This window comes from Corvus kubaryi, unplaced genomic scaffold, assembly GCF_017639235.1.
Source record: "Corvus kubaryi isolate FWS band 111438036 unplaced genomic scaffold, C.kubaryi_AGA036_p1.0 37353, whole genome shotgun sequence".
In the NCBI taxonomy this organism is placed as follows: domain Eukaryota; kingdom Metazoa; phylum Chordata; class Aves; order Passeriformes; family Corvidae; genus Corvus; species Corvus kubaryi.
In genome coordinates, this window is record NW_024581115.1 from 2,496,896 (window position 1) to 2,519,929 (window position 23,034).

The 23,034-nt window shown below is 42.5% G+C and overlaps 1 protein-coding gene across 5 annotated transcripts in view; it reads left to right on the forward strand.

Annotated features, from left to right (window-relative positions):
- The window catches only part of SPAG9 (sperm associated antigen 9), a 62,184-nt gene extending 45,850 nt beyond the window's left edge, over positions 1-16,334 (forward strand). For 3 of the 5 annotated variants that reach the window (XM_042032397.1, XM_042032398.1, XM_042032399.1), the window contains 12 exons: positions 1,009-1,236; positions 1,933-2,128; positions 2,554-2,676; positions 3,221-3,301; positions 3,763-3,830; positions 5,045-5,193; positions 6,312-6,483; positions 7,467-7,580; positions 9,301-9,339; positions 10,207-10,383; positions 10,753-10,890; positions 12,697-16,334. In XM_042032397.1, coding sequence (XP_041888331.1) covers positions 1,009-1,236; positions 1,933-2,128; positions 2,554-2,676; positions 3,221-3,301; positions 3,763-3,830; positions 5,045-5,193; positions 6,312-6,483; positions 7,467-7,580; positions 9,301-9,339; positions 10,207-10,383; positions 10,753-10,890; positions 12,697-12,812 — 1,601 coding nt within the window. In that variant the 3' untranslated portion in view covers positions 12,813-16,334. The remainder of the gene's footprint in view (positions 1-1,008; positions 1,237-1,932; positions 2,129-2,553; positions 2,677-3,220; positions 3,302-3,762; positions 3,831-5,044; positions 5,194-6,311; positions 6,484-7,466; positions 7,581-9,300; positions 9,340-10,206; positions 10,384-10,752; positions 10,891-12,696) is intronic. The other 2 variants (XM_042032400.1, XM_042032401.1) reach the window with 1 other exon arrangement.
- Positions 16,335-23,034: the final 6,700 nt, after the last annotated feature.

Genomic DNA, 23,034 nt, shown 5'->3' on the forward strand with positions numbered 1-23,034 from the left:
ATAAAATGTTACTGTAACACAGCAATAAGAAAGTGTTTAGTTGTACAGAAAACTATTGCATTTCTACCCTACTGTTCTGCTCTTGGCTGGCTCTTGACCTAAATTAACCAAAACTCTGAGAGATGTCAGCAGCCAAGGGGAACTATTTTGTTTGATGCACTATAAACTGTGCAATAATGTCAATATTTCATGGAATTGTGAACATCACAAAAAGAACAATATGTTGGCTGCTTTTTTGACCTCTTCAGCTTCTTGAAGATAAGCAGCAAGTCTTGGAGCTTCCTGCAGAGGGAATCCTTATTGCATATGAGTGTATTTTAAGTCTTGAAAGTGTAAGAGGGTTGAACATGAGAAAAACAGTTTTTCTTCCAGAACAAAGGACCTATTGCACCTAAATTCTTCATAAAGATGTAGATAGGTGTCCTTGCATACGTGCACTGTTATGTAATCTAATTTTAGAGGAAGATATAATTAAAATAGCAGTAAGCTATTTGGAAAACTGCAGATTGAAATACAGTGAATGACATTTTAGTGCAGCATATGTTGATCTTGCTTTTGTTTTGTGAGCTTTGTGACAGCATCTTCCATGTTTGCTGGTAATGTTAAAATAACCTTGTAGATAGGGGTTGTCTGCATGTTTAATCGCAGTTGCTGGAGAGCTCACTCAGTTTGAAGCTTAATTATTAGATGGAGAAGTGATTCAGTTTCATCCCCATGAAAAACACCCAGTGACAGGACCTAAGGAAATGGCCTGAAGTTGTGTCAGGGGAGGTTTAGGCTGGATATCAGGAAAAGATTCTTCCCCAGAGGGTGGTGGGGCACTGAAAAGGCTCCCCAGGCCAGTGGTCATGGCAGCAAGGCTGCCAGAGCTCCAGGAGCATTTGGACGATGCTCTGAGACAAAGGGTGGGATTGTTGGGTGTCTGTGCAGGGCCAGGAGTTGGACTGGATCCTTGTGGGTCCCTTCCAGCTCAGGATATTCTGTGATTCAGAGTTTAATCTCTTTCAGGGGCAAGGGAAACAGACTACCCTGCAGGAGAAGAAGGGTCCCAGGAAGCAGATTCCAGCCAAGTGGACAAATCCTCCCTGTGTGGCAGCATGACCAGCAACAGCTCTGCTGAGACCGACAGCCTGCTGGGGGGCATCACTGTGGTGGGCTGCACTGCTGAGGGTGTCACGGGGGCTCCTGGCACCCATGACACCAATGGGGCCTCACCTGTGGCAGAGAAACAGTCAGGTATGTGATAAACATTGCAGGTGTGTCAGGGCTGCCCAAACACCTTGAGGTGCAGCTGGAAATGAGTGGTGCAGCTACTGGGGTTAACAGCGTGTAAGCCGCGATGACATGAGCTCTCTGTAAGTCTGTAGATTGTAGCTGAAAACTTGGTGGAGGTGACATGAAATGGGAATTGGCAGCTGCTTCTTGCAGGTACTTTTGAGGGAATTCTTGTGCCTGCTCTAGAGAGAGATTTTAATGTAATATTTGAAATGCAGATCTTTCCAAAGAGTGACTAAAATAAATGCCTTGGATTTTGTAAAGTCTTTATAGAGATTTAAGTGAAACTCTCTATAAAATAATCATTTTTACTATTTTCTGTCATGTGCCCTGCAGAACTGTGGGGTTCTATGATTGTCAGTGGATATTTGGTGGTTGGCCTTGTTCACTGCTGTCCTACTTAATAATTTAATGGCCAATCTGAGCCATCAGTCACTGGGTTGATACTTAAAGTGCATTTGACATTTGTTTATACAGTGCAACCTGCTAAAATTTGGGCATTTCTGATGTGACTTTTTTTGATTCTGATGTGGAAATTGTAATTGTCTGGCTTAACAGCTATTCACTTCAGTTTTAAATATCAAGTTCTGGCTGTTTTAAACAATAGCAAATTCTATCGCAGTTGTTCAAAGTTTTTCAAATTTGTTTGTTTCATAGATATTGCAACTGAAAATAATTCAGTAGATGAAAACATTCCAACAGCAGAGGAGGCAACAGAAGCAACAGAAGTCAATGCAGGGACAGGAGAAGACACAGCTGATATTGCACAAACTGGAGTCTACACAGAGCATGTCTTTACAGATCCCTTGGGAGTGCAACATACAACAGAGGCATCTCCAGTGTATCAGCCTAAGTACATAGCCTCAGTATTCATACCTCTTACAATGTGTTTAAAAAGAGAAAATGTTTGTAGGAACACAGCATGGAGACAAAATGACTACTTTTTTATTCTTGTTAAGTGTGTTGAGGTTTATATAAGTAGTCTTGGTACAAGACTAATTTGTGACTCTCTTCTGCCATTCCCCAGAGATAACAATACTGACAGGCTTGAATGGAACCTAGTTTTCCTTGTAAAAGTAAATGTCCACTTGAAGAAATTCATTGTTATTGAGGTTTCATCTGTATTGTACTTTCATGTGTGGTTACTGTGTTTTTAAACACCTCATGTACTTCAAAAGCCAGTGTAGGAGCCCTCAGTAGTGAAGTAAACCACCTGGGTTATAGCCTGAGTAATCTGTGCACTCCATTAAATGTATTTTAACTGGTGTTTTTTTCTAGTACTGAGTCAGAGTTATATAAGGATGTTGCAGTTCTGCCTAGTGAGCAAGATCTAGTGAGAGAAGAAGCACAGAAAATGAGTAGCCTTTTACCAACCATGTGGCTTGGAGCACAGAATGGATGGTAAGGAAGTGCTAATCGTGTTACATTTATTTATAATAATTACTTTAAGCTTGCTTCTTGTGCCTACAGACCTGATAACTGTCTCGAGTCAAGATTAAGTGCAGGAAGATCTCAAGAGAGCCAAAACCTTGAATGCTTTGCTGCATTTTTAGACATCATAGAATTCAAAGGAAGCATTGTAGGTGATTAGCAAGCCCTTTTCTGTTAGATAATGCTTCATCTGCAGAAAAGTTCTGGGGTTTTTTTTGTAGTCAAAGAAATTGTTATGGTCTGTTAATTCCATAACTTTCAGTATATTAGTATGCTAGAAAAATATATTGTACTTTTTACTGCAGATGGGTCTGCAAGGGAGTTTGTAATGCTTTAGGCCTCTGAAAAAGCCATTCTGCTGCTCATGTAGTTCTTGCTTTCAGTCTATACATAGTTTCCAGTGGAAGATGAAAGCTTATTTTCCCTTTGATTGTGGATTTCAGTTTATAAGGGTTTTGCTTGTGGTTGTTTTTGTCTGGTAGTGCTTTTAATCCCTCCTGATTTGTCTTTGCAGCCTGTATGTTCATTCGTCAGTGGCCCAGTGGAGGAAATGTGTTCATGCCATTAAACTTAAAGATTCTATTCTCAGTATTGTGTAAGTCCTGAAAGAATGTCATGTAAATCATAAAGAATTTCTGTTAAAATACTTTCCAAGGTAGTTTTATATTTCCTTCTCAGATACTGGGAATGTCAGTTGCCATGACTGCCTGCATGTTCTTTGAGGGACAGTGGAAAAACATTTGGGAAGTTAGGAAAATAAAAGGAGTCTTGTACCTCTTGGAAATACATAGCCCAAGTGATGAGCTGTAGCTATGCAAAACAGTTACAGGTTGCTATCTTTGCTGTTTTCTTCAGGCATTGTAGCCAGCTATTCATTAATTTCAAGCTCTCTGAACTGAATTTTGACCCCTTGTTACATCCCTTCTCTTGAGCTATATTGTAGAAATCAAAACACTAGGGCTAATGTGACTGTAACAAATATGCTGTAACATTTAAACCTGCCTTCTGAGCAGAGCAGTCTGACAGAGAGTGGTGTTGTGCCTCCTTTTTCCCCAGACACGTCAAAGGAATAGTCTTGGTTGCACTGGCAGATGGGACGCTCGCCATCTTTCACCGGGGAGTTGGTAAGGATTCTGTTACACCTGGAAACCAGGGAATTTTTAACAGTAGTCAGGGAAGAAATGTGCCATCTACAAGTAATGTTTTGATAATGTATTCCCATTTGGCCTTATTTTGGGTTGTCACAAGAAATATTTGTTGTTATTTCAGTTGCAGATTCAAGTACCATTTTTGCACTGTTCTGGTGCATTCATGGAATATTTTCTTACTCTGAAATGGAGAATGGGATAGATCTGAGCTAAATAGGAAAAAGCTATGTGAAAGTCCACTCTGATCATCATCTCTCTTGCTTTTTCATCATACTCAATAGTCATGCCTTCTGTTTTGTTAGTGTTAAAAGTTATCTCTGGGCAAGTCCTTCAGTGAGAATTTTGTAAGCATCCCTTCAGAATTTCTGCCCAAACTGCTCCTGAACCAGCTCCATTCTTCAGCCTCCAGAAATAGGACCTGGAGGGGAAGGTCTTACTATGAGCAACTGGAACTTATCTGTTAGCTTGTTTTTCCACAGCCTCTCTATTAATTTCATCTTTCCCTTGTGATGTTTAAATCCCTGTGCTCAGCATTTAAAAGGATTAAAAAGGTTTCGCAACACTAATGCCAATACTGGAAAAGATGCATCTGGGATGAATTTGTTTTTAGTGGTTTTGTTTTGTTGGTTTTTCTTAAAACTCACTGTAGCGGCTTACAATCCCTAAGCCTCTCTAGTGAATGTCATTGATGATCTGTGGCCTTAGCTCAGTCTAGAGAAGAATTTTACTTGGTGTTGAATAACCAAATTTAGTATGCTTTTAGTAGATTTTGGGTGCCTTTTTTAAGATCTTGCAGCATATTTTAAAAAAATCTGCACTGGCCAACACTTGATGTTCAGCCAAGCAGCAGGTGCCTGGTGCTCTGTGGGAAGCTGTTTGTTTTCACAGGTACTGGTCCTAGTCAAGCAGACATGTAGCACTGGGTAACCTGCTGATTTAAAAATATTTTGCTGGGTATTTAACCTGAATCATCATACAACTTTATTTTTTTTAAAAAGTAGCATTTGGGATGTTAGTTGCTGGTTTTTTAATGAGGAGCCTAGCCATAAACTTGTATTGACTTACCCAGATTATTTCAATGCTTTAAAAAAATTAGACATTTAAGATAGTTACTTGTACTTGTAAATTTTCCTTAAACTAAATACAGGTTCCTATGAGTTTTGCTTTTTGTTTTCCTCCTGTTTTTGCAGATGGTCAGTGGGATTTGACAAACTATCACCTCTTGGACCTGGGCCGGCCGCACCACTCGATCCGGTGCATGACAGTGGTACATGACAAGGTCTGGTGTGGCTACAGGAACAAAATCTATGTTGTTCAACCAAAAGCCATGAAAATAGAGGTAAGTTCAAATGGTGATTAAAATAGTTAAATGTTATGTTTTAATGCTGCAGCTCAGACTCCAGAGTAACTCCAGAAACATCTGTTTTCATCAGTACGGAAACAGGCAACCAAGAAAATTTGTTTTAAGAAATAGTATTACATTTTTTTAAGGTGTTTTCATTGTTTTGGAAGACTTAAAAGCCATGAGACAGTTCTCACTTATTGAAACCAGTTTTTGGGAGGTTTAGTTCTCCACTTTTAGCTGGCCAGAAACTGGAAAGTGTTCTTGTGCAAAGCTCGTAAGGCCAGCTCCCAGCTTATTCTGTGTGTGCCTCATTTTGTTCTCCACCCGCCTGTAAACTTCTCTGTAATCTGTCTTTGCACACTTCAGCGGTTTGTAAGTGTTAATTTGGAATGTACTCTCCCTCCAGTTAGAGAAGAGTTTATGCAAGGTGTGTGAGCTGGTGTTTTATCTGCAGTGTTTAATCTGTCATCTCAAGGGCAGAAAGTGGCTGAGGTTTCTGCAAGCCTTGAGCAATATTAGTGTTTCAGCTCCTGCTAATTGGCCTGAGACATGGGCCAGGCCTTTGAGGGTGACTGCTCAGCTCTTCTGAAAATATCACCCAATAATAACCTGTTTTTGTGAAGAAGTCTATAAATATATGGGAAAACTGAAATGAAGTTCGTATAAAAGTGAAATGGATTGTTTTGCTGGTGGATAATGTGTATTTTGCACAGGTGGGTTTGTTTGTGAGAGTTGGTCATGACAGAACAAGGAAGAAAGACACCTTTTGGGCACAGGTACCTTGTGCTGTGGCAGGAGGATCTCAGACCAAAAAGGCTCCAGCTTCTCCCTTCTGTCAAGGGAGACAGAAGCTGGAGCAGGCTGGGATGAGATGTGTAAATGAAGACAGAGTGAGAAGTTACAGCGTTGAGATCACACTTAGGGAAGGGAATCAGCAATTTTAGAGCATCACGTGGTATTTGAAGCGGAGCTAAACGCTGTCTGTGATCTTGCAGATCAGAGGGTTGTGCTTGACCTAAAATTGCCAGTCCCGACTGTATGAGAGTAACAGAGAAACCTTTCTTTCTTTTCCCTTTGTTTCACCTTCTGATTTGAACCCCAATGTTTCATAGAAGTCCTTTGATGCCCACCCAAGGAGGGAGAGCCAAGTGAGGCAGCTGGCGTGGGTGGGGGACGGGGTGTGGGTGTCCATCCGCCTGGACTCCACCCTGCGCCTCTACCACGCGCACACCTACCAGCACCTGCAGGATGTGGACATTGAGCCCTATGTAAGCAAAATGCTCGGTAAGTTCCCAGGGAGAACTGGTGTGTTCTTGCTGTCTGCAGCTTCCTTTTCCTGCTGGGGATCAGGCAGTTCTCACTGCACGTTTGGGGCAAGGGTGGGTGGAAAGGCCGGTTAAGATCAGTTTGTGCAGACTGGAATCTGGAAGTAGAAGCCTAAGTCAGTCTGTCAAGCATGATGAGGATGATGGGTCGTCTGTTACAGTCATCTGTTACAGTCTGCTGACCTTACCTGATGTGTAAAGTGTCCTTAAAAACTCAGAACTAATGAGGAAAATGATGGTTGGGTTGGGCAGGCACCAATAGAGACACTACAATCTTTCTCGTTTTCTATACTGATACATTTTTTTATAGCTAAAAATGGGAGGAATCCATTACCTGCCTGGAAAAATTGCCTCTTTTTTCAACCTCCCTTCTCCCCCCCCCACAAATTTTTATTGCTATTGAATCTAATAAGCTTTCTGATTTTTTTCATTAGTATCTGTATAAGAGCAGTTTGACTACCTACATTGCACAACAAATACAGGCAATTAGGCCCTGGGAAATCCTTCACAAGTCACTGCTGTGCATTGCACATGGCTTGTCAGCCTTCTGCTCCCCTCATCATGCTAATGGATGAAAAATTAATTTTAATGGATGTCAGACCAAACCACTGTCTTAGATCTGTAAACTCACTTTTTTTGTTTGTTTTAAAAGCTGATAAGCCCCGAAAGATTTTACTGTGCTGCATTGAGGAGCTGTTACGCCTTTTTTGCTTTCTCATAGCTGATGTTAGATTCTTGCAGTAAGGTTCTCAATTTGCTTACAGTGTTGTAGCCTTCTAGGTTATCTTTACAACTTAAATGTGCTCCTCTACTTTGTTTCTGCCTGAAGTGGGAGGGAATTACTTGTCTGTGTGATTTGGGAGTTGTATTTAAGAGTCTCTGTTGTAGAACTAAAATTGTTCTTGCTCATAATTTTTGATGAAAAGCATCTTTTGTTTTTAGGTACTGGTAAACTGGGATTCTCATTTGTGAGAATCACAGCACTTATGGTGTCTTGTAATCGTTTATGGGTAGGAACAGGAAATGGTGTCATCATCTCCATTCCATTAACAGAAAGTAAGTAAAATATCAATGAATAGCACTGTGCAATATGCTGTAGACACACAAAAAAAAGTGTTAAACACCACTTAGATGCTTGCTAATGGATGGAAAGCTTCACTGCCAGGTCTGACTCTTTCAGGTTTGTAACAGATCAGGCCTGTGTGATGTTTAGCACCTAAATCTGTGCATGTGGTTACAATTCCTCTGAGAAAATAACACGTCTCCAGAATCTCCTGTACTGCAGTTTGAGTAGAGTTGGCTTGAATCAAAGGGACACTTTGAAGCCTTAGAGGTGTTCTGAGCATTAGCAGCATTGACAGATGTTTATTGCTTAGAAGAGACATCATTACTTTTCTAATTAATGTTATTTTTGATTACCATATGATCACAAAGTAGATTTTTCTTTGATTTGAGCAAGTTGGTGTTGTTGCTAATACAATTTGATTGGCTTTAGTTCTTGAGAATTCATACAGTGTGGGTATAAAGGACTGGATCAGGAGTAGCACAGACTGCTTTAAAGGACACATTCAGAGTTACAGAAGCTGTAAACACATTCTTCAAACAGGGCACTAACATCTAGGTCAAATTCCAGTCATGTAAATCCAGGTATTTGCTTAATAACAGATCCCAGACTCTTGTCATAGGCTGAAACTACTTAAGGGCAGTTGAACCTCAGGAGAAAAGAACAGCTCAAGGGCAAGCCAAATCTTAAATAGGTAAAGCTTGGGAAGAATCTCTGTGTAAATTGATTGCATTTAAAGAACAAAAAGAAGCCTCAACGCTTGTGCCTGAGACTAATGTTATAACAGGTGGACAGAAGTTTCAGAAAATAAAATGCTGACCTTTGATAGTCCTAGTTGTACTGTTGCTACCTAGAAAATAGTGCAGTCTGATAGGTGAAGTTTTAGGGTGATGTAATAGTGAAAACTCTTCACGTATTACCTGCTTTGTTGAACAGCACACACATGCATTGTTTCTCATATTGTTCCATTGCATTGTCCATCCATTCAGTAAATGTCTTTTTTTTTTTTTTTTTTACCTTGCATGAATGTACTAAGGAAGGACAGACTTCCTGTCATGGATTTTGGAACACTTTAAATCATGCTTTCAAAAATTATAGCTCTTAATTTGTGTCAAGCTTAATTTAATGTTTCCAGAGGAGTTTGTTTTAAACCAGGAGTGAACATGAAGAAATCCCTATTAAAGCTGTTTGGTTTCATTTCAGTTCTGTTGACTGGTTGTGGGTCAGAGCAGCCTTTTGGGGGTAGCCTGATAGCAGGGTTGAGAATCCTGGTGGGGAATATTAATGAATTTAAAAGCAGTCACATCCTTGCATGAGCAGTGGCATCTCTCAGTCCCCTGGGTCTCAGTAGCAGGGCAGCAGATGATGTTCCAAAAGGGTACTTTAAAACATGAGTTGTTCTATATTTTTCTGGAGCCTCCTGCCAAGGAAAGAGAGAAAGGGGAAACGTTGCTAATCAATATTAAACTTTAAAAACACGTGACAGTGGCAGTGCTTTTGTGGTCCAGTTTGTTCTGAAACTTCTATAACAAGATGCTGTTCTTTGTGACTTCTGATTGAATCTTCTGTAATTAAATATCTATTGGTTTTTTTTAGGAGCTAAAATTTTAAGCTCTACCTTATCAAAAACCAAAATATGAGTGGTGGGTTCTCATTAATCCTTCTCCTCTACTGTCATACCTATCCATTTCCCCTTTCCTCCTTTCTCACTAGCTGTAATCCTCCACCAGGGACGTTTACTGGGGCTGCGGGGTAAGTGCAGATCCTGAACCAAAACCTATTTTCAGGCTTCTAATAGCCACTTTGAGGCTGTTTCCCACTCCTTATAGATTTACCCTTTGTATGTTCCTAAATGTTTTTCCACTTGCAGTTACTGCATTGCAGCAGTTTTATGTTTGCTAAATGGCCACCAATCTGCTCAGCAGTTTAGCATATCATCCTGTGTTGCAGCTGAACTCTCATACAGACTTTGTTTTTCTTCCAGCCAATGTGATACCACATCTTGTAACTTTGTCATTAATCCACATCATTTGCTGTCTTGTTACAAATCACTGTTTCTTTCACTACTTTGATAGTCTTTGGAATGGAGATGGCTTGTATGTCTAGCATGAGTACTTCTCTGGTTTAATGTATTTTAAAACTTCTCAGTAAAATCTAGATGTAGAATGATAATAGGGTAGCTCCTTCATGCCCACAGGTGGCTATTTCTAGAGAATTTTTGCTGGCAAGGGGATACCTTATGATTAGTTGGAATGAAACTGTCTTTAATTACATGTTTAAGTACATGGAATTTGCTCATACTGAAACACATTAGAGGTACTTATTTTCTATGAAAGATACAGTCCTGTCACAAATTATTTTTTCCCAAAAGTAGGATATTGAAATCTGGTGTTTATGCTAGACTAATAAGAATCCTGCTCCATTTTCTGATGTACTTAAAATAACGAAGCATGCAATCTTTTTCTTTCCAGCTCTGTCTTGAATTGGCATTGCTGCCTTCCTGTTTCATTTTTATCTAAGTTGGCTTTAGCTTTTAGATGGTACCATAAGGTTTCTTAACAAATAACCACTTCAGCAATTTGTATTTTGAAGCAGAAAACAACTCCTCTTCTTTTACAGCCAATAAAGCAGCAGCAGGCTCTGGAAACCGTCCGGGGAGTGTGATCCGTGTCTATGGAGATGAGAACAGTGACAAAGTGACTCCAGGGACATTCATTCCCTACTGTTCCATGGCACACGCACAGCTCTGCTTCCACGGCCACCGGGATGCTGTGAAATTCTTTGTTGCAGTACCAGGTGAGGTTTTGTTACCATCTTCAAAAGGGGTTGTTTGGTTTGGTTGTGGTGTGTTTTTTCCTGCACTCGCTTAGTTAAACACAATGTTTTTAGGCAAAGATAGCAAGGGTATGAATTCATACTTTCAGAAACAATGTATTGTATTTTAATTACAAGACTTGTCTGATTGCTAAGTGCAGCCCTGTTTAATGGGAGGAAAAGGGCTTGGTCACAAACAAGGACTTTGCTTCCTTCTGTGAAAAAGGTGCTGTGCTAAGTGAGCACTTGCCTGTTAAGAAGGCACTCAACTGCTTTAGGCAATCCAGTGACCAAGCACAGATGGTTTTACTCTGAGATAAGGCATAAAAATGTGTTCTGTTTTTCACCCAGGTCAGGTTGTTTGCCCTCAGAGTAGTGGTGGAACAGAGCTAACAGCTGATAAACAAGCCCAAGAGTCCTTCAACCAGAGTCCCTTAAAATCAATGTTGGTGATAAGCGGTGGAGAAGGATACATTGACTTCAGAATGGGTAAGAAATCTGAGCTTTAAATGAGTCATACTTCATACTGAAAGGTTATTAACCACATCATAACTGCTGCTGTAATTGCAATGAGTGCATTTGTGTGGTCAGTATATACAGTCTTTACTATACACTGCAGGGATAGAAGTATTTTTATTCTGACACACACCTTCAGCTTCTCCTCCTCCTCCCAATAAACCGTGACCTTTGGGGTGACTGTAAGAAGGTTTATTTGAAACTCTGCTTTGGAGTCATGTGCCACCTTCCTGTTTATGCTTTCAGTCTTTCTTTGGCAGGTTAATCTTCTGTCTCAAACTGCTGGAAAACATGTCCTTAGTTACTTAAATATGCAGACTGACTGGAAAACAAGTCGTGTTAAGTGAAGAATGCTCAGTGTAAAATTTACTCAAGGAAGGGATAAAGTAGATCTCTTATCTCTGCATGCCCATCTTATTTATTCATTGCTTTTCTTGGATAGCACTTTTGCATGATCTAGCCCACAAAAGAGTTCTTGTGTAAACATTCTTTTTTTTTAAATTGAACTCTTTGGGGAAATAAAGTGAAAGCTGTTGTGATTCTGTGCTTAGAATCTGCAGCTGGAGGCCTTGACAAAAAGTGCATAAAAAGGTGTCTGCACTTGACAAAAAGCGCATAAAAAGGTGTCACAACTCTTAGGCCTGCTTTTGACCTTTTGCCTGAATCTGTCTGCAGTCTTTCAAAACCAACCAAACAGCAAAACAACCCACAAAAGCTACTACAAAGGAAAACCCAGGAGGGCCATCCCAAATCCTGTCATCCCACTAATCGGTGCCAAGCAGGTTCCTGGGGTGCCCCTGTTGGATTTCTGTGCGAGGCAGGGCTTGAGGCAGTTCTGTGCCACCCTGCAGTGAGGGCTCAAGTGCTGAGCTCCAGGGCAGCTGGAGCAGCCACATTGCAAATGCTCATTTTGCTGTCCCTGTGGCATGATGCAAAGCTAGGAGCTGAGTGTCAGTGCTGCATTAGCCCAGCCAATGCCACATGAGCCCAGCAAACTGCTCAAGAGCAGTTTGGGGCTACTCTGTTTAGACTGGTCAGCCCTCCAAAGGAGTCTAACCAGAACACCAGCCAAAATTTGATTTGGCACCTTCCTGAAGGTGTAGGTCAGTTCCTGTTTCCTCTGATTAAAGTGACCTTCTCCTTGGATTGATGGTTCTGGCTGTCCATGTGCAGTTCAGTGTCACCTTTGGTCCCAGTCAGCTCCTGTCATCCAGAGTTCAGGTGCAGCTACAAAACTGCTCTTCTTTTTGAAGAGCAGTAATGGAGAATATGTTCAAGGTTGTCTTTGCCACTGTGGGCAGAGTTGTGGGAAGCTGGAATAACTGGAACAGGAGGAAAGAGTGGGAAAGGTTGATCATAGACATGAATGTTGTGTTGTCTCACTTGTGCTTAATTACAGCTCTTGCTCCAGAGCATTTATATGTTTGTGTTTGTCCCAGAACACTTTCTAGTGGCAAAACCATCTCTGTATCTGCCTGGTAGTTTGCAGATTTAGGAGGTCTCTCTACCTTAAAGAGTTAAAAGTAATGAAACATGTAGAACATGGATACTTATGAAACTACCATTATTTTTTGGTCTAGAACTGAAGAACATGGCCAGCAGAACGCTGGGCTCTGAGATAATTATGCAACACACTCTGTTTACATTCACAGACTTTAATATGTTTTTATATCAGCATATGGCAACTTCTGCCTTTTTAGTGTTTTGCTTGTCTTGCTGCATGTGGTGTTGACGCTCTTCTGATTATTGGCTGCCTCATTCAAAGCTGGTTTTTTCCAGGTGATGAAGGAGGAGAATCTGAACTCCTGGGAGAAGCTCTACCACTTGAACCTTCTGTAGCCAAAGCTGAGAGGAGTCACTTGATAGTGTGGCAAGTCATGTGTGGCAGTGAGTGAGCCTGCAGGATGCAGTTGGAGACCTTAAAAACAGGGAAAAAAAAAAAAAGCTTCTGCATGTTTTTTTATTTTGTGAACCTGTTTCACTACATGATGTTGAAGCATTTCTTTGCTGTTTAACTTTATATTGCAAACCTGTCATACCTTTACCTATACAGGAATTAGCTTGTGCTGTTTTACTGCACCCGTGTTACATGGAACAGTGTGAGGAAATCAGATGTTTCTCCAGCTGGTGTGCGCACCACAGTGAGCAGCTGAGACAGTTTTACTGTACCACAGCAATCTAATGTGTTCACTTCTTTGGTAGTCTCACTTGAGTTCAGCTTTGTTCCAACTGAGCTTCATTTCACCGTATAATGCATTGGGTAAAACAGCAAAGTTATTCCCAGAGTATGAAAAAAAATGGACGAATTAGGAGATGGATTATTAAGACTCATCCAAATACTCAGTGAGGGCTAAAGCAAACTGTATTTCAGCTTTTGTTTTCAAACCTAGAAGATCTTGCTCATATAGTGTACACAGTTTAATTTGTTACATTCATCAGAATTTGGGGGGGAGGAAAGAGGCTGTATAGGAATTAAAATGAAAATATTTAAATAAAATCGTATTTTCACTGTTGAACCTTAAAGTTTGAGAACTGCTGCCCTCAGTAATGAGCAATTTTGAGCATAATGTTTTTCCATCTCCCTGATACGGAACAACTGTTTCCAAAGGGTATTCTTAGGTTCATTTAAATTGGAAAATAACTGTAAAATTCTCAAACAGGGGATATGTTTTGTTCTTTTCTTGTCTTAACTCCTTATGTCCTAAGCACTAGAATGATCTTCTCTGCCTAGTTGGTCAAACTCATGAGGCACTACATGTGTGAAGGTTGGAGACCTGAATTAGAGCATGAGAAAAGACTGAGGGTGTACAGAAAAAACCCCACATTCTGCCCAAGTGCGATCGTAAGGAGCTGTAGTGCCAGATCATTAGGTACCAAATGTATTGTTTTGTAGCTCCATACCCCAATTTAGTAAAAAAAGTAAATAATTTAGCAGCAATATTATCAGGTAACACAAAGATTGAGAAAATTACTGAAAGTCAGGAGACTCTAATATTAGGCTGACATTCTGTCTACTCGCCATCTATTTTTTTAACCATAAATGTGAGTTCAAGACTGTCTTCCTTTTAAATTGAAATTTCTGCATTAGTATCAGACCTAAGTTAAACATTTCATGATTTCTGTACCCAGATTTGTTTTTTCATTTAGTCTCTGGAAAGTAAAAGTTTTGAGGGGTTTTAATAAACATCCAGCATTTACCCCCAAAAGGCTGGAGCTGTTCAGATTAGTAGAGAAATATAGTAACTTGATTATGTGAGAGAACTGAACAGTTTCAGAGGAGTAAATATAGAAACACTTTTTTAAAACTGCCTAAACATTTTTATGCAATAGGAGCAGTTCTGGTCTATCAGGCAAACATGTGTTTATATATTTTCTTAATTTTTTAAATGAACACATTTAGCTGAGGTCTATTGTGTAAATATATATTTAGGCAGCTTTTTCAAATGCATATCATAGCTGATAAACCAGAAAATCTCCATTCAGGTCTACTGGTTAGATTTATATGTATAAATACTTTTTAAGCGACATATTTTGTATACAGCTGTTCCTCTCGTAAATATGTATTTAGGACATGAACTATGTAGTAAAAATCCTTATTAAAGATGTCTAATATCTTGGTAGTATTTTTCTCTTCAGAATGCCAAAAGTGATGAGAGCATGTTCATAATTTGCTTTCCAAATTCATCTTGAATGTCACTCTTAAAGTACTTCGGCTTAAATACAAAGTCTGGAAGCTTATTAAAAATTATACAAATACCAATTATACAAAAGTAACCTGAGTCAACACTCTTAGACCTATTTTAAACTTACAGGCATGTATGCTGAACATGAAGCACATCTCAATTAACTTATGGGATTGGATGTCTTAAGAAAAATGCTGTCTAAACTTTTACTGTTGTGCAGAATCTTCACTGTGAGTGGTGCAGTTTCATTGCTTTTCCTGCCATTTTCTTGATTTTTTTTTTATTTTTCTCTTTGGAAAACACAATCTCCGAAGTTTTTGACTTGCTGGTTGATTGTCACATTCTCATGTCCTCAGAAAAAAAAGCGCACAATTCTGTTCCTTGGTTCTTGTAGGATTTTGTTTTTAGAGACGAGCTGTTTTCTCTGAGCAGCGTTACTGCTCCAGCTGGAGCACTGCAACCTGGCAAGTGTGTACCTGGTCTTTTGCCAAATGGAGCTGGCCCACTGTGCCATTTTAGTCACCTCAGTGGGCCACCCTTGCAAATCCTTCAGAGAATGATTGATTGTTTCTGTCCAAAAGTGGAAGGGTTTTAAAGCAGACAGTAGTTGAACTGTGTTACCACTATGGGTGTAGATAAAGGCATGTGCACTTCTCTGTATTTCTCATTTAAAAACTGTATCCCCTGTCCTAAGGTACAGTAGATTAACTGGGTCCCTGTTGTCATCACAGTGTGCTGGGCTGTATAAACTCCCCTTAAGGTCACTTGGAAGGGTGAATAAAGCACGCAAACCCCAGGCACTGGGATGACAATACATCCTCAACTCCGTCTCAAGAATGTGTTTATGCATTACACTCGTGATTAAAGCATCATATAAATAGGAGCTAATCTCTTGATAGCTACAGCTTGTTAATAGTTTGGAAACATTTCGAGCACAAAATATGCAGCACATGACTTGCCTGGGTAGGGGTGCTTGCATGGTGAGGGTGAGGCTGCATTGTCCATTCCTTGGGAAGGTCTTCCTGCGCCGGATGGGATCGAGCTGATGGAGCGTAGACACTTTATCATAGGCTGCCTTAGTAACAAACAAATGTTAAATCTGTTTTATTATACTAACTGTTCTAAAGAACGTGTGTCTTTAAAAAATGCTGTGTAACTGAATATTTATTTCCATGTGAGTATTATAAAAGTTACCAAAGGATTAAACCTGACTTAGCACTCAGTAAGTGGCCCTGTTGAGGTGGGGTGTTGTGAAGGCCCTGCTCTGTAAAATGAGACACGGTAAACTCAAATACAGTTCTTCTTTAGGGAAATTAAGTGTTCTTTTCTAACAGGGTTATGCCATATTGTAACAACCTATGTTGCACCTCAAAGCATTTTTCTATACACTAAATGTCTCTCCCACCCTCTAACAAGATTAAGTTTCCTTTATTAATTTTGTTGATGCACATTTCTCAATCTTTTAAACATATATTTTAAACATTTTATGGTCTGTAATTTTTGAAAGTTTTGTCTGTTGGACACTTTACGCTGAATTTTACTTGCCTCTGTAATCTGAGATGGATTCTACAGCGTTAAACTTGCTGTCTGTTAAAACTTGAGGCTTCTTTTCTGTGAGCGGAAGAGCTCATATAGCAGTGTAGTTATTTCAGTATTTATTTCTATTATTGAATCCATGGGGTTCAGAATGTAACTTTGTACATGAAATATATATAAATATGTATATGAAACATGCATATGTTGCAGTGTGTTCTTTGTAGTCTCATTAATTTTGCAGAGTTTTGGTGCTATCAGAAGGCACAATATTGGGGATTTTACACTAACACCAAATATTGCCATTATCAATGATGTATTTGAGTCTGTCCAGGACTAGTGTTATCCTGCTCTCTCATACTGGGCCCAAACAAAAGCTGTGAAGAAAAGCTGTGATGTCTGTGCCTCTCTTAAGATACAGGAGGAGATCTGCTTAAAGTAGCTTGGATGAAATAGATGCTGACACTGAGATTTATTTTTGAAATTGTTTTAGCACAGATTCATCAAATGCTCGCTGGTTACTCCTGCTCAGCAAAGGAGATGATGTGTTTTTAAGGCAGAAGAATGAGGATGTGGTGACTGCAAAAACAGAACACTTGGCCAGGGCCAGGGTTTCGTGTTTTCCCAGCTCGCCTGCCCCTTCCTAAGCACATTTGTCCCAGCTGTGTGTCCTGATCAGTGTTTCAGGAGTGCCCTAAGAACCCCTGGCTATTCCCAGGGGTTGGGGGAGCCCTGCTTGGTGCACAGAGACCCTTCCCAGCTGTGCTGGGGATGCAAAGCCCCCCTGCCCTCCCTGTGAGTGTCACTGCAGGTGTTACTGCTGCACTTGGGCACTGGTGAAGGGCCCACATGAAGTTGTTTAAAACCTCCAGAACAAAAAAATTCTTCAGACTTGCATGTGCAAACGCTGGAATCATCCATGGATGAGAACCACCAAATGTACTGTTACCACTGTTGTACCAACTTGAAACTTTATTAACCTGGTGCTTAACAAACGCACCATAATTTTTGCTTGGTTAGTGGAGTTTTCCTGCAAGATTTTTGCCTGTCCAAAGCAGATGTCCTGATGCATTTCCCTCTCCTCACAGTGATGGTTCTGGGGCTGTGTCCATTCCCAGGCACGTCACACACTGCACTGTGCTAAAGCAGAGTGTGTCTGTATTAAAAGGGAAGAAACATAAATCTTCACTCTGGAAGTTTCAGCTCTTCCAGCAGCCCTGGAGCCCCTCAGGTCTGTGCATAAGTAATTGAACTTTTCAGATCTGGTGTTGAGAGAGATGTGAGAATAGAGCTGTGAACTGAGCTAAGGTGTTCCAAACGGTGTTTGAAGCCATTGGAAATAACAAACTTGTCTGCACTGGGCATGGGATCATGGGAAAAGCACTCACTGTGAGGCAGATTTTTCAGAAGTTCTCTCAGTTGTATCAGTGTCCTACACAAATAGGTTCAGGGCAGAATACACACATAGTTAATAAACTTGTTCAATGTGAATGCTTTTATTGAAAAATACTTTTTTTTGCTTGAAATAAACCTCACACTTACTGATGGAGACTATTCCCCTTTTTCAACTATGGAATAAATAGTAACCCAAAATCTGGAATTCTTTTTGCCTTCAACTCCCATTTTCAGCATCGTGTCTGAGCAATAAGGTCTGGAGCTGGTACTGAACATCCTGGTGACCTCTGATGCACAAATGCCCCTTAATTCTACTGTAGAACAAGCTGTGAGGGGCCTCTGGCCAGGGACCACACCAGCTCCTGGCAGGGCCTGCAGGACTCACTGTGATTTTGTGTAGTTACACTTTTTTAAAAACACCTATTTTGAGTGCAAATTGTTTCCTACTTTTTAAAGCACTTTAGGATGACGGTGGGAGGGGAGCTGATGGGAAGAGATGTGGATTGGTGCTTGGTACACTCTGCTTGAGCTTCTGGCCAGGAGCAGGAGCAGTCCGAGTTGTGACACAAGATGGTGCTCTTACCCTTCAAACGCAGCGTGGAACCCGAGAGAAAACTCATTCTGCTGGAGCCCTCCCTTCTGCCGGCCTTCCTGCAGCAGCCAAGGCTCACGTTCCCTGGAACAGCTCTCCCAGGTGAAGCTGTTGTGTCCCAGGAAGGACGGAGGAACCCAAGCACTTGGTCACTCAGGGGTTCAGGAGATGCTCCCCTGCCCTCACCCCTGTGGATGCTCCAGTTGGGATTTGCCTCTGTCTGCTCCAGAGCTGGGACCTTCAGCACAATTCACCTAACACTTGGGAAAGCTTTTCCTTCGTTACATAAAGGTCCTGCTGGGCACTGGGATGGAGCCAGGCAGGGTGGGGGAGATGGGGCTTCTTGGCACTGCAAGGGCTGAGCAGCTGCTCCCCAGCACTCCCCTTCCTGCTTCTTCTCCATCCTTAGGAAGTTCTGTTGCAGTTTGCAGGTGGGATGTTAAGGGCCCCCTTCACTCCTTCCCTGCCTGACAACAGCAGTTCTGAATCCATGAGCCAGCAGCAGGTGTGGCTGCCAGGGCTGATGCTCCTTACATCTACCCCGGACCTTGCCCTGCCCACCTCCAATGCCCAGGGATTTGGGATATGTTGGGGAGTGCTGCCATCTCCTGCTCCTGAATGTTGCTGTGTCCAGGGACCTTTTAGGCTGTCACAGATTTGGAGCTTAAATCAGGAGGAAAAGGGAAAAAAAAACCAAAAAACCGTGTTGGAAACCTTCCCAGACATCATATCTGCTTTTCACTTCCACCTTTCAGTGCATGGGGCTGAGATGGGATCAGCATCCTGGTGTCCCTGAGGCCCTGCCCTGGCTCAGGGCTGGCAGGGATGGAGCTGCCACCATCCAGGCCCTTTATGGTAGTGACAGCAGAGCTTCCTCCCAGTGTCATCCTTAGACTTTCCCAAAGCTCGGTCTGCAGACACAGATCTCAGGGTCTCCTTTAAAAATTAAATTAGGCTGATGTTTGCTTTGAATTCAAGGAAAAAAGAGAGCTGATGGTGCTGCCCTGGGTCAGAGCACACACCCTGCTGTCCTGGCTGGTGGTGGCTGAAAGCAACACCTGAAGGAGGGAGCAGGAGCGTGGGGAGGTGTCCCACAGGTCACCCTCGATCCTGCTGTGTCTCCAGGCTGGAAGAATCAGTTTCTACCTTCTGGAAAAAACTGGACTGATGGAAAATGCTGCAGCTGTCTGTACCCCAGCAGGAATAAATTCAGGACATCAGACAGCTCACTGGTTTGCAAAGGCAGCTGGAATACCTCTGGAATACTCTGGATGAGAATGATAGGAAATTTTACACTTCTTCTGCCACTGCACGGGTGCTGCTGGCAGGTGCTGTTGCAGGGATGCAGGTGCAACACATGGGTCTGTCCCTGCTTGGGGCATTTGGATTCTGTTCCTGGGATGGCACAGAGATATCTGTGAGATGAGCAGCACATGGATCAGGTGTGAAGAATTTCAGTCTTTCAGGCCGGACCTGGTTTGCGGTGGGTAACGGCACAAGGAAATGTTGTCAAAGGCTGATGGGGGAGGCTGAATCTGGGGGGAGGAAAGGTGCTGAGGACTTTTTTGGCTGCTAATTGATGTGTTCAATGAGAGAACAGCAGGATGTGTGTGTAGGTGGGGAAAATTGAATCCTTGTCAAAATTGCCCAAAAGGTAATGAAAATTCCCAAGATAAGAGAGAGGTGAATTGTGCAGCGTCCACAAACCCATTAGAGTCTGGTTGAGTCACTTGCAAATAAACAGTGTGGGTGCTTGGGAGCTAAAAAAGCTCTTCTGCCCTTTGCAGATGTGCCTGTGTCTCATTCCCCCTGAGAAGGAAGGAAGGGAGAGAGGAAGGATGGATTCTCAGCCAGGCCCAAGCTCAGAGGTTTGGGTGTAGCAGGACCAGCCCCCCACCTTGGCATTGCAAACTCAGCACTAGACACAAGGTACCCATCCTTGCCTTGCTCAGGGCTGTGCAGATTTCCACATGTGGAAAGAGAAAATGAGGAAGGACATTTCCAGAGGGAAGGAAGGCACCAGAAACATCCCAGCACAGTCTGACTGGCAGTACCAGCACTAGAGAACACCAGGAGAGAATAAAGGTTTCATGCAAAGGGGATGAGGACACAGCTTTGCTGCTTTCTGGGTGATGACCTGCCATCAGCTGGGCACAGCAAGTCAATGACTTTGCAAGTATTCTAAATCGTTCTCTGAACTTTCCAGGGTGCTCGGGAGGTCATTTCACCATAGCAACCTGCATCTGCAATAAAGCCCCAAATGTCACCTCTGGGCCAAAGCTGTGGCTGAACTGCAGCAAGCTGGGAGCAGAGAGGAGGGTGTGCAGCTCTGGGCACAGGGCGAGGTGGAGTTTACACCATGATCCCTGTGGGGCTGCTCATCCTGGGAAGTTACAGCTCTTCACACCCTTCCCATCCAGGCTCTGCTGCTGTCCTGGCTTGCAGGAAGCTCAGGGCTCTGCTGGTCAGAATCTCTTTGAAATGCCTGCAAAATGGCCTGGTCTGTCAGAAGGGCTAGAGGCACAGGAGCCCGTCTCAGCTGACAGCAGATGAAGGGGAAGGAAAGGGGGTTCATCACTTCACTCAGCCTGGAAATCACACAAATGGGTCAGAAACCTTCAAAAAGAAGCATGGAGGAAACTTTTTGGAGGAACGAAGAGACTTTAACAAAGCTCTGCTGAGCCACCAGAGTGTTCTGGGCTGACAGCAGCAGCACTTGGGTGTTGAAGTGTTCTTGTTTTGTGAGCTGGGCTTTGCAAGCAGTGTGACATGTGATCTGAAATCAGACATAGGAAGGTGAAGGAAATGTGAATAGGTCCTCAGGAGAGTTTTCAGAAGGAGGCAGCACTGGCAGAGCTTTATCTGCTGATGAAGTGGCAGTTTCCATGCTCCTCTTATGGTTCAAGCAGGCTTTTCTGGGCTCTCAAAGCTCAAGCAGCTGGGTTGCATGATCCCAAGCTGGACTGTGCTTCTTACTGCTCAGTGTTGCTTTGGGCTGGTGTCTAAACATGATAAAATGTAGGTCTGTTCTCAGGCTGATCCCCAAAAGACAAAATCAGAGCAAAAAAGCCAGCTGAGATAGTCATGGTCAGACTGCAGATCAGACTGGCACAAGTCTGGAGGTTCTTCAGGGCTGGTTGTGTTTGGTCCTCCAGCTACTCTAGACCCAAATACTGGCCTCAGGGCACAGTGTCCAACACACCTTCCTCCAGGGAAGCTTTGGTGTTTGGACAAGAGACATGGGAGCTTTGCTCCACAGCTGCTGTAATTTCCTTTCTTGTTTGTATAGATTCAGTTTTTTAGGTATATCTCACACCCTGCTCGGGCAGCTCTCATCACTTCTCACCACAAACTAAATAAATCACTGATGCTGCAGATCTTTCCTTCCCCTCCAGACATGGATCACCCAGAGATGTTCTCAAGGGTATGAAGCTACTCCAGGGCAGTGGTCACAGCCCCAAGGCTGCCAGAGCTCCAGGAGCATTTGGACAACTCTCTCAGGCACAAGAGTGGGATTGTTGGGGTGTCCTGTGCACGACCAGGAGCTGATCTTTGATGATCCTTGTGGGTACCTTCCAACTCAGCATATTCCATGATTCTAAATTGCTCCTTCATGGAAGAATGTGTTGGATGATGAGTGAATCTTCAGGGAAGCCTGCAAGGTTGTGATGGCATCAAAGTGGGTTGTGGTGGAGAGATGCTCCAGAGCTCTGGCATCGCAGCAGAAACACTGCCAAGCCCTGGGGCAGATCCTTCTGCAAGCCAAGACTTGGATATGACCCCTCTATTCAATTTATCTCTTCAAAGATTTTGACTTGCTGTCACCTAAAGAGATTGAGAGGGCTGAGAAAGGAGCAGTCCCACCAGCAAACACCTTCTGTCCAGGGCAAACACCAAGGGCCAAGATTGGGGTGGGGTTTTCCCACTTGACACAGCCACAGTCCTCATGAGAAACTGAAGGTTGGCACTTCCTGGCTCTCCTGTGCCATGGGGCAAGTGCCCAGCCGCCCTCCAAGCTCCCATATCTGACTGACTGCCCAACTGTGCTTTAAAAGAGCCCAAATCAGGAAATGCTCCAAAAAGAGCTCACTGGGGTGCTGGAATTGGAGCCCTCTTTAGTAGTAAATTACATAAGTCTGTAGGTCATAGCTCAAGCTAAACCTTTTATAGGCCATAAATCCACATTTCCTGGATTTTTATAGCTTCTGGTTAAAAAGATAAAAATTTTTTGTGATTGGAATAAGCCAGTTGATCACCTCTTGACATAAATTCTGTGCTGGGGAGAGCTCCCATCGCATCAGCAGGGGGATGTACCCTGCAGGAAGCCAGGGGATGTCCCCAGGGGAAAGATGGGCATAAACAAAAAACAAGGCATTGCCAGGTGTGTGAGTACTGTAATCAAGGGTCTTGGCCAGTGCCACGTCACCATATGGTGACACAACATCGTGCCCTCCCTTTAAACCGTGTCAATATCCAGCATCTTTATTCCTGCAGGTTTTATGGCTGTGGATGGTGCAAGATCTTAAGCAAGGCCTTTAAGCTTGGAGTTTGTTTATTTGCTGGCTATCTCCCTCTCTCTCCTCACAGCCTGTGGTTTGGGATCATTCCCATTCTGCTCTGGATTTTGCCTCCTTGGTTCAGCCTGGGCAGTGCTGAGCAGGTGTGTCTGAGGTGTGACTGTCCCCATGAAGTTTCCTTAACCATGTGGCACCAGGGACCCCTCTGAGCCTGCAGTACTCCCTTGCTACCCAGTCTTTTCCTGAGGATCTTCTGCCTACCTGACTGTTATTTTTCACTGAGGGTTTTTTTTCCTGCATTTGTGCTAACTTTCAGCTCAAACTGCGCTTTGACTCATTTTAATATTGTTACTATCTCAAACCTACTCCTTGTCACATATCTGGGGAGTAGGCAGGA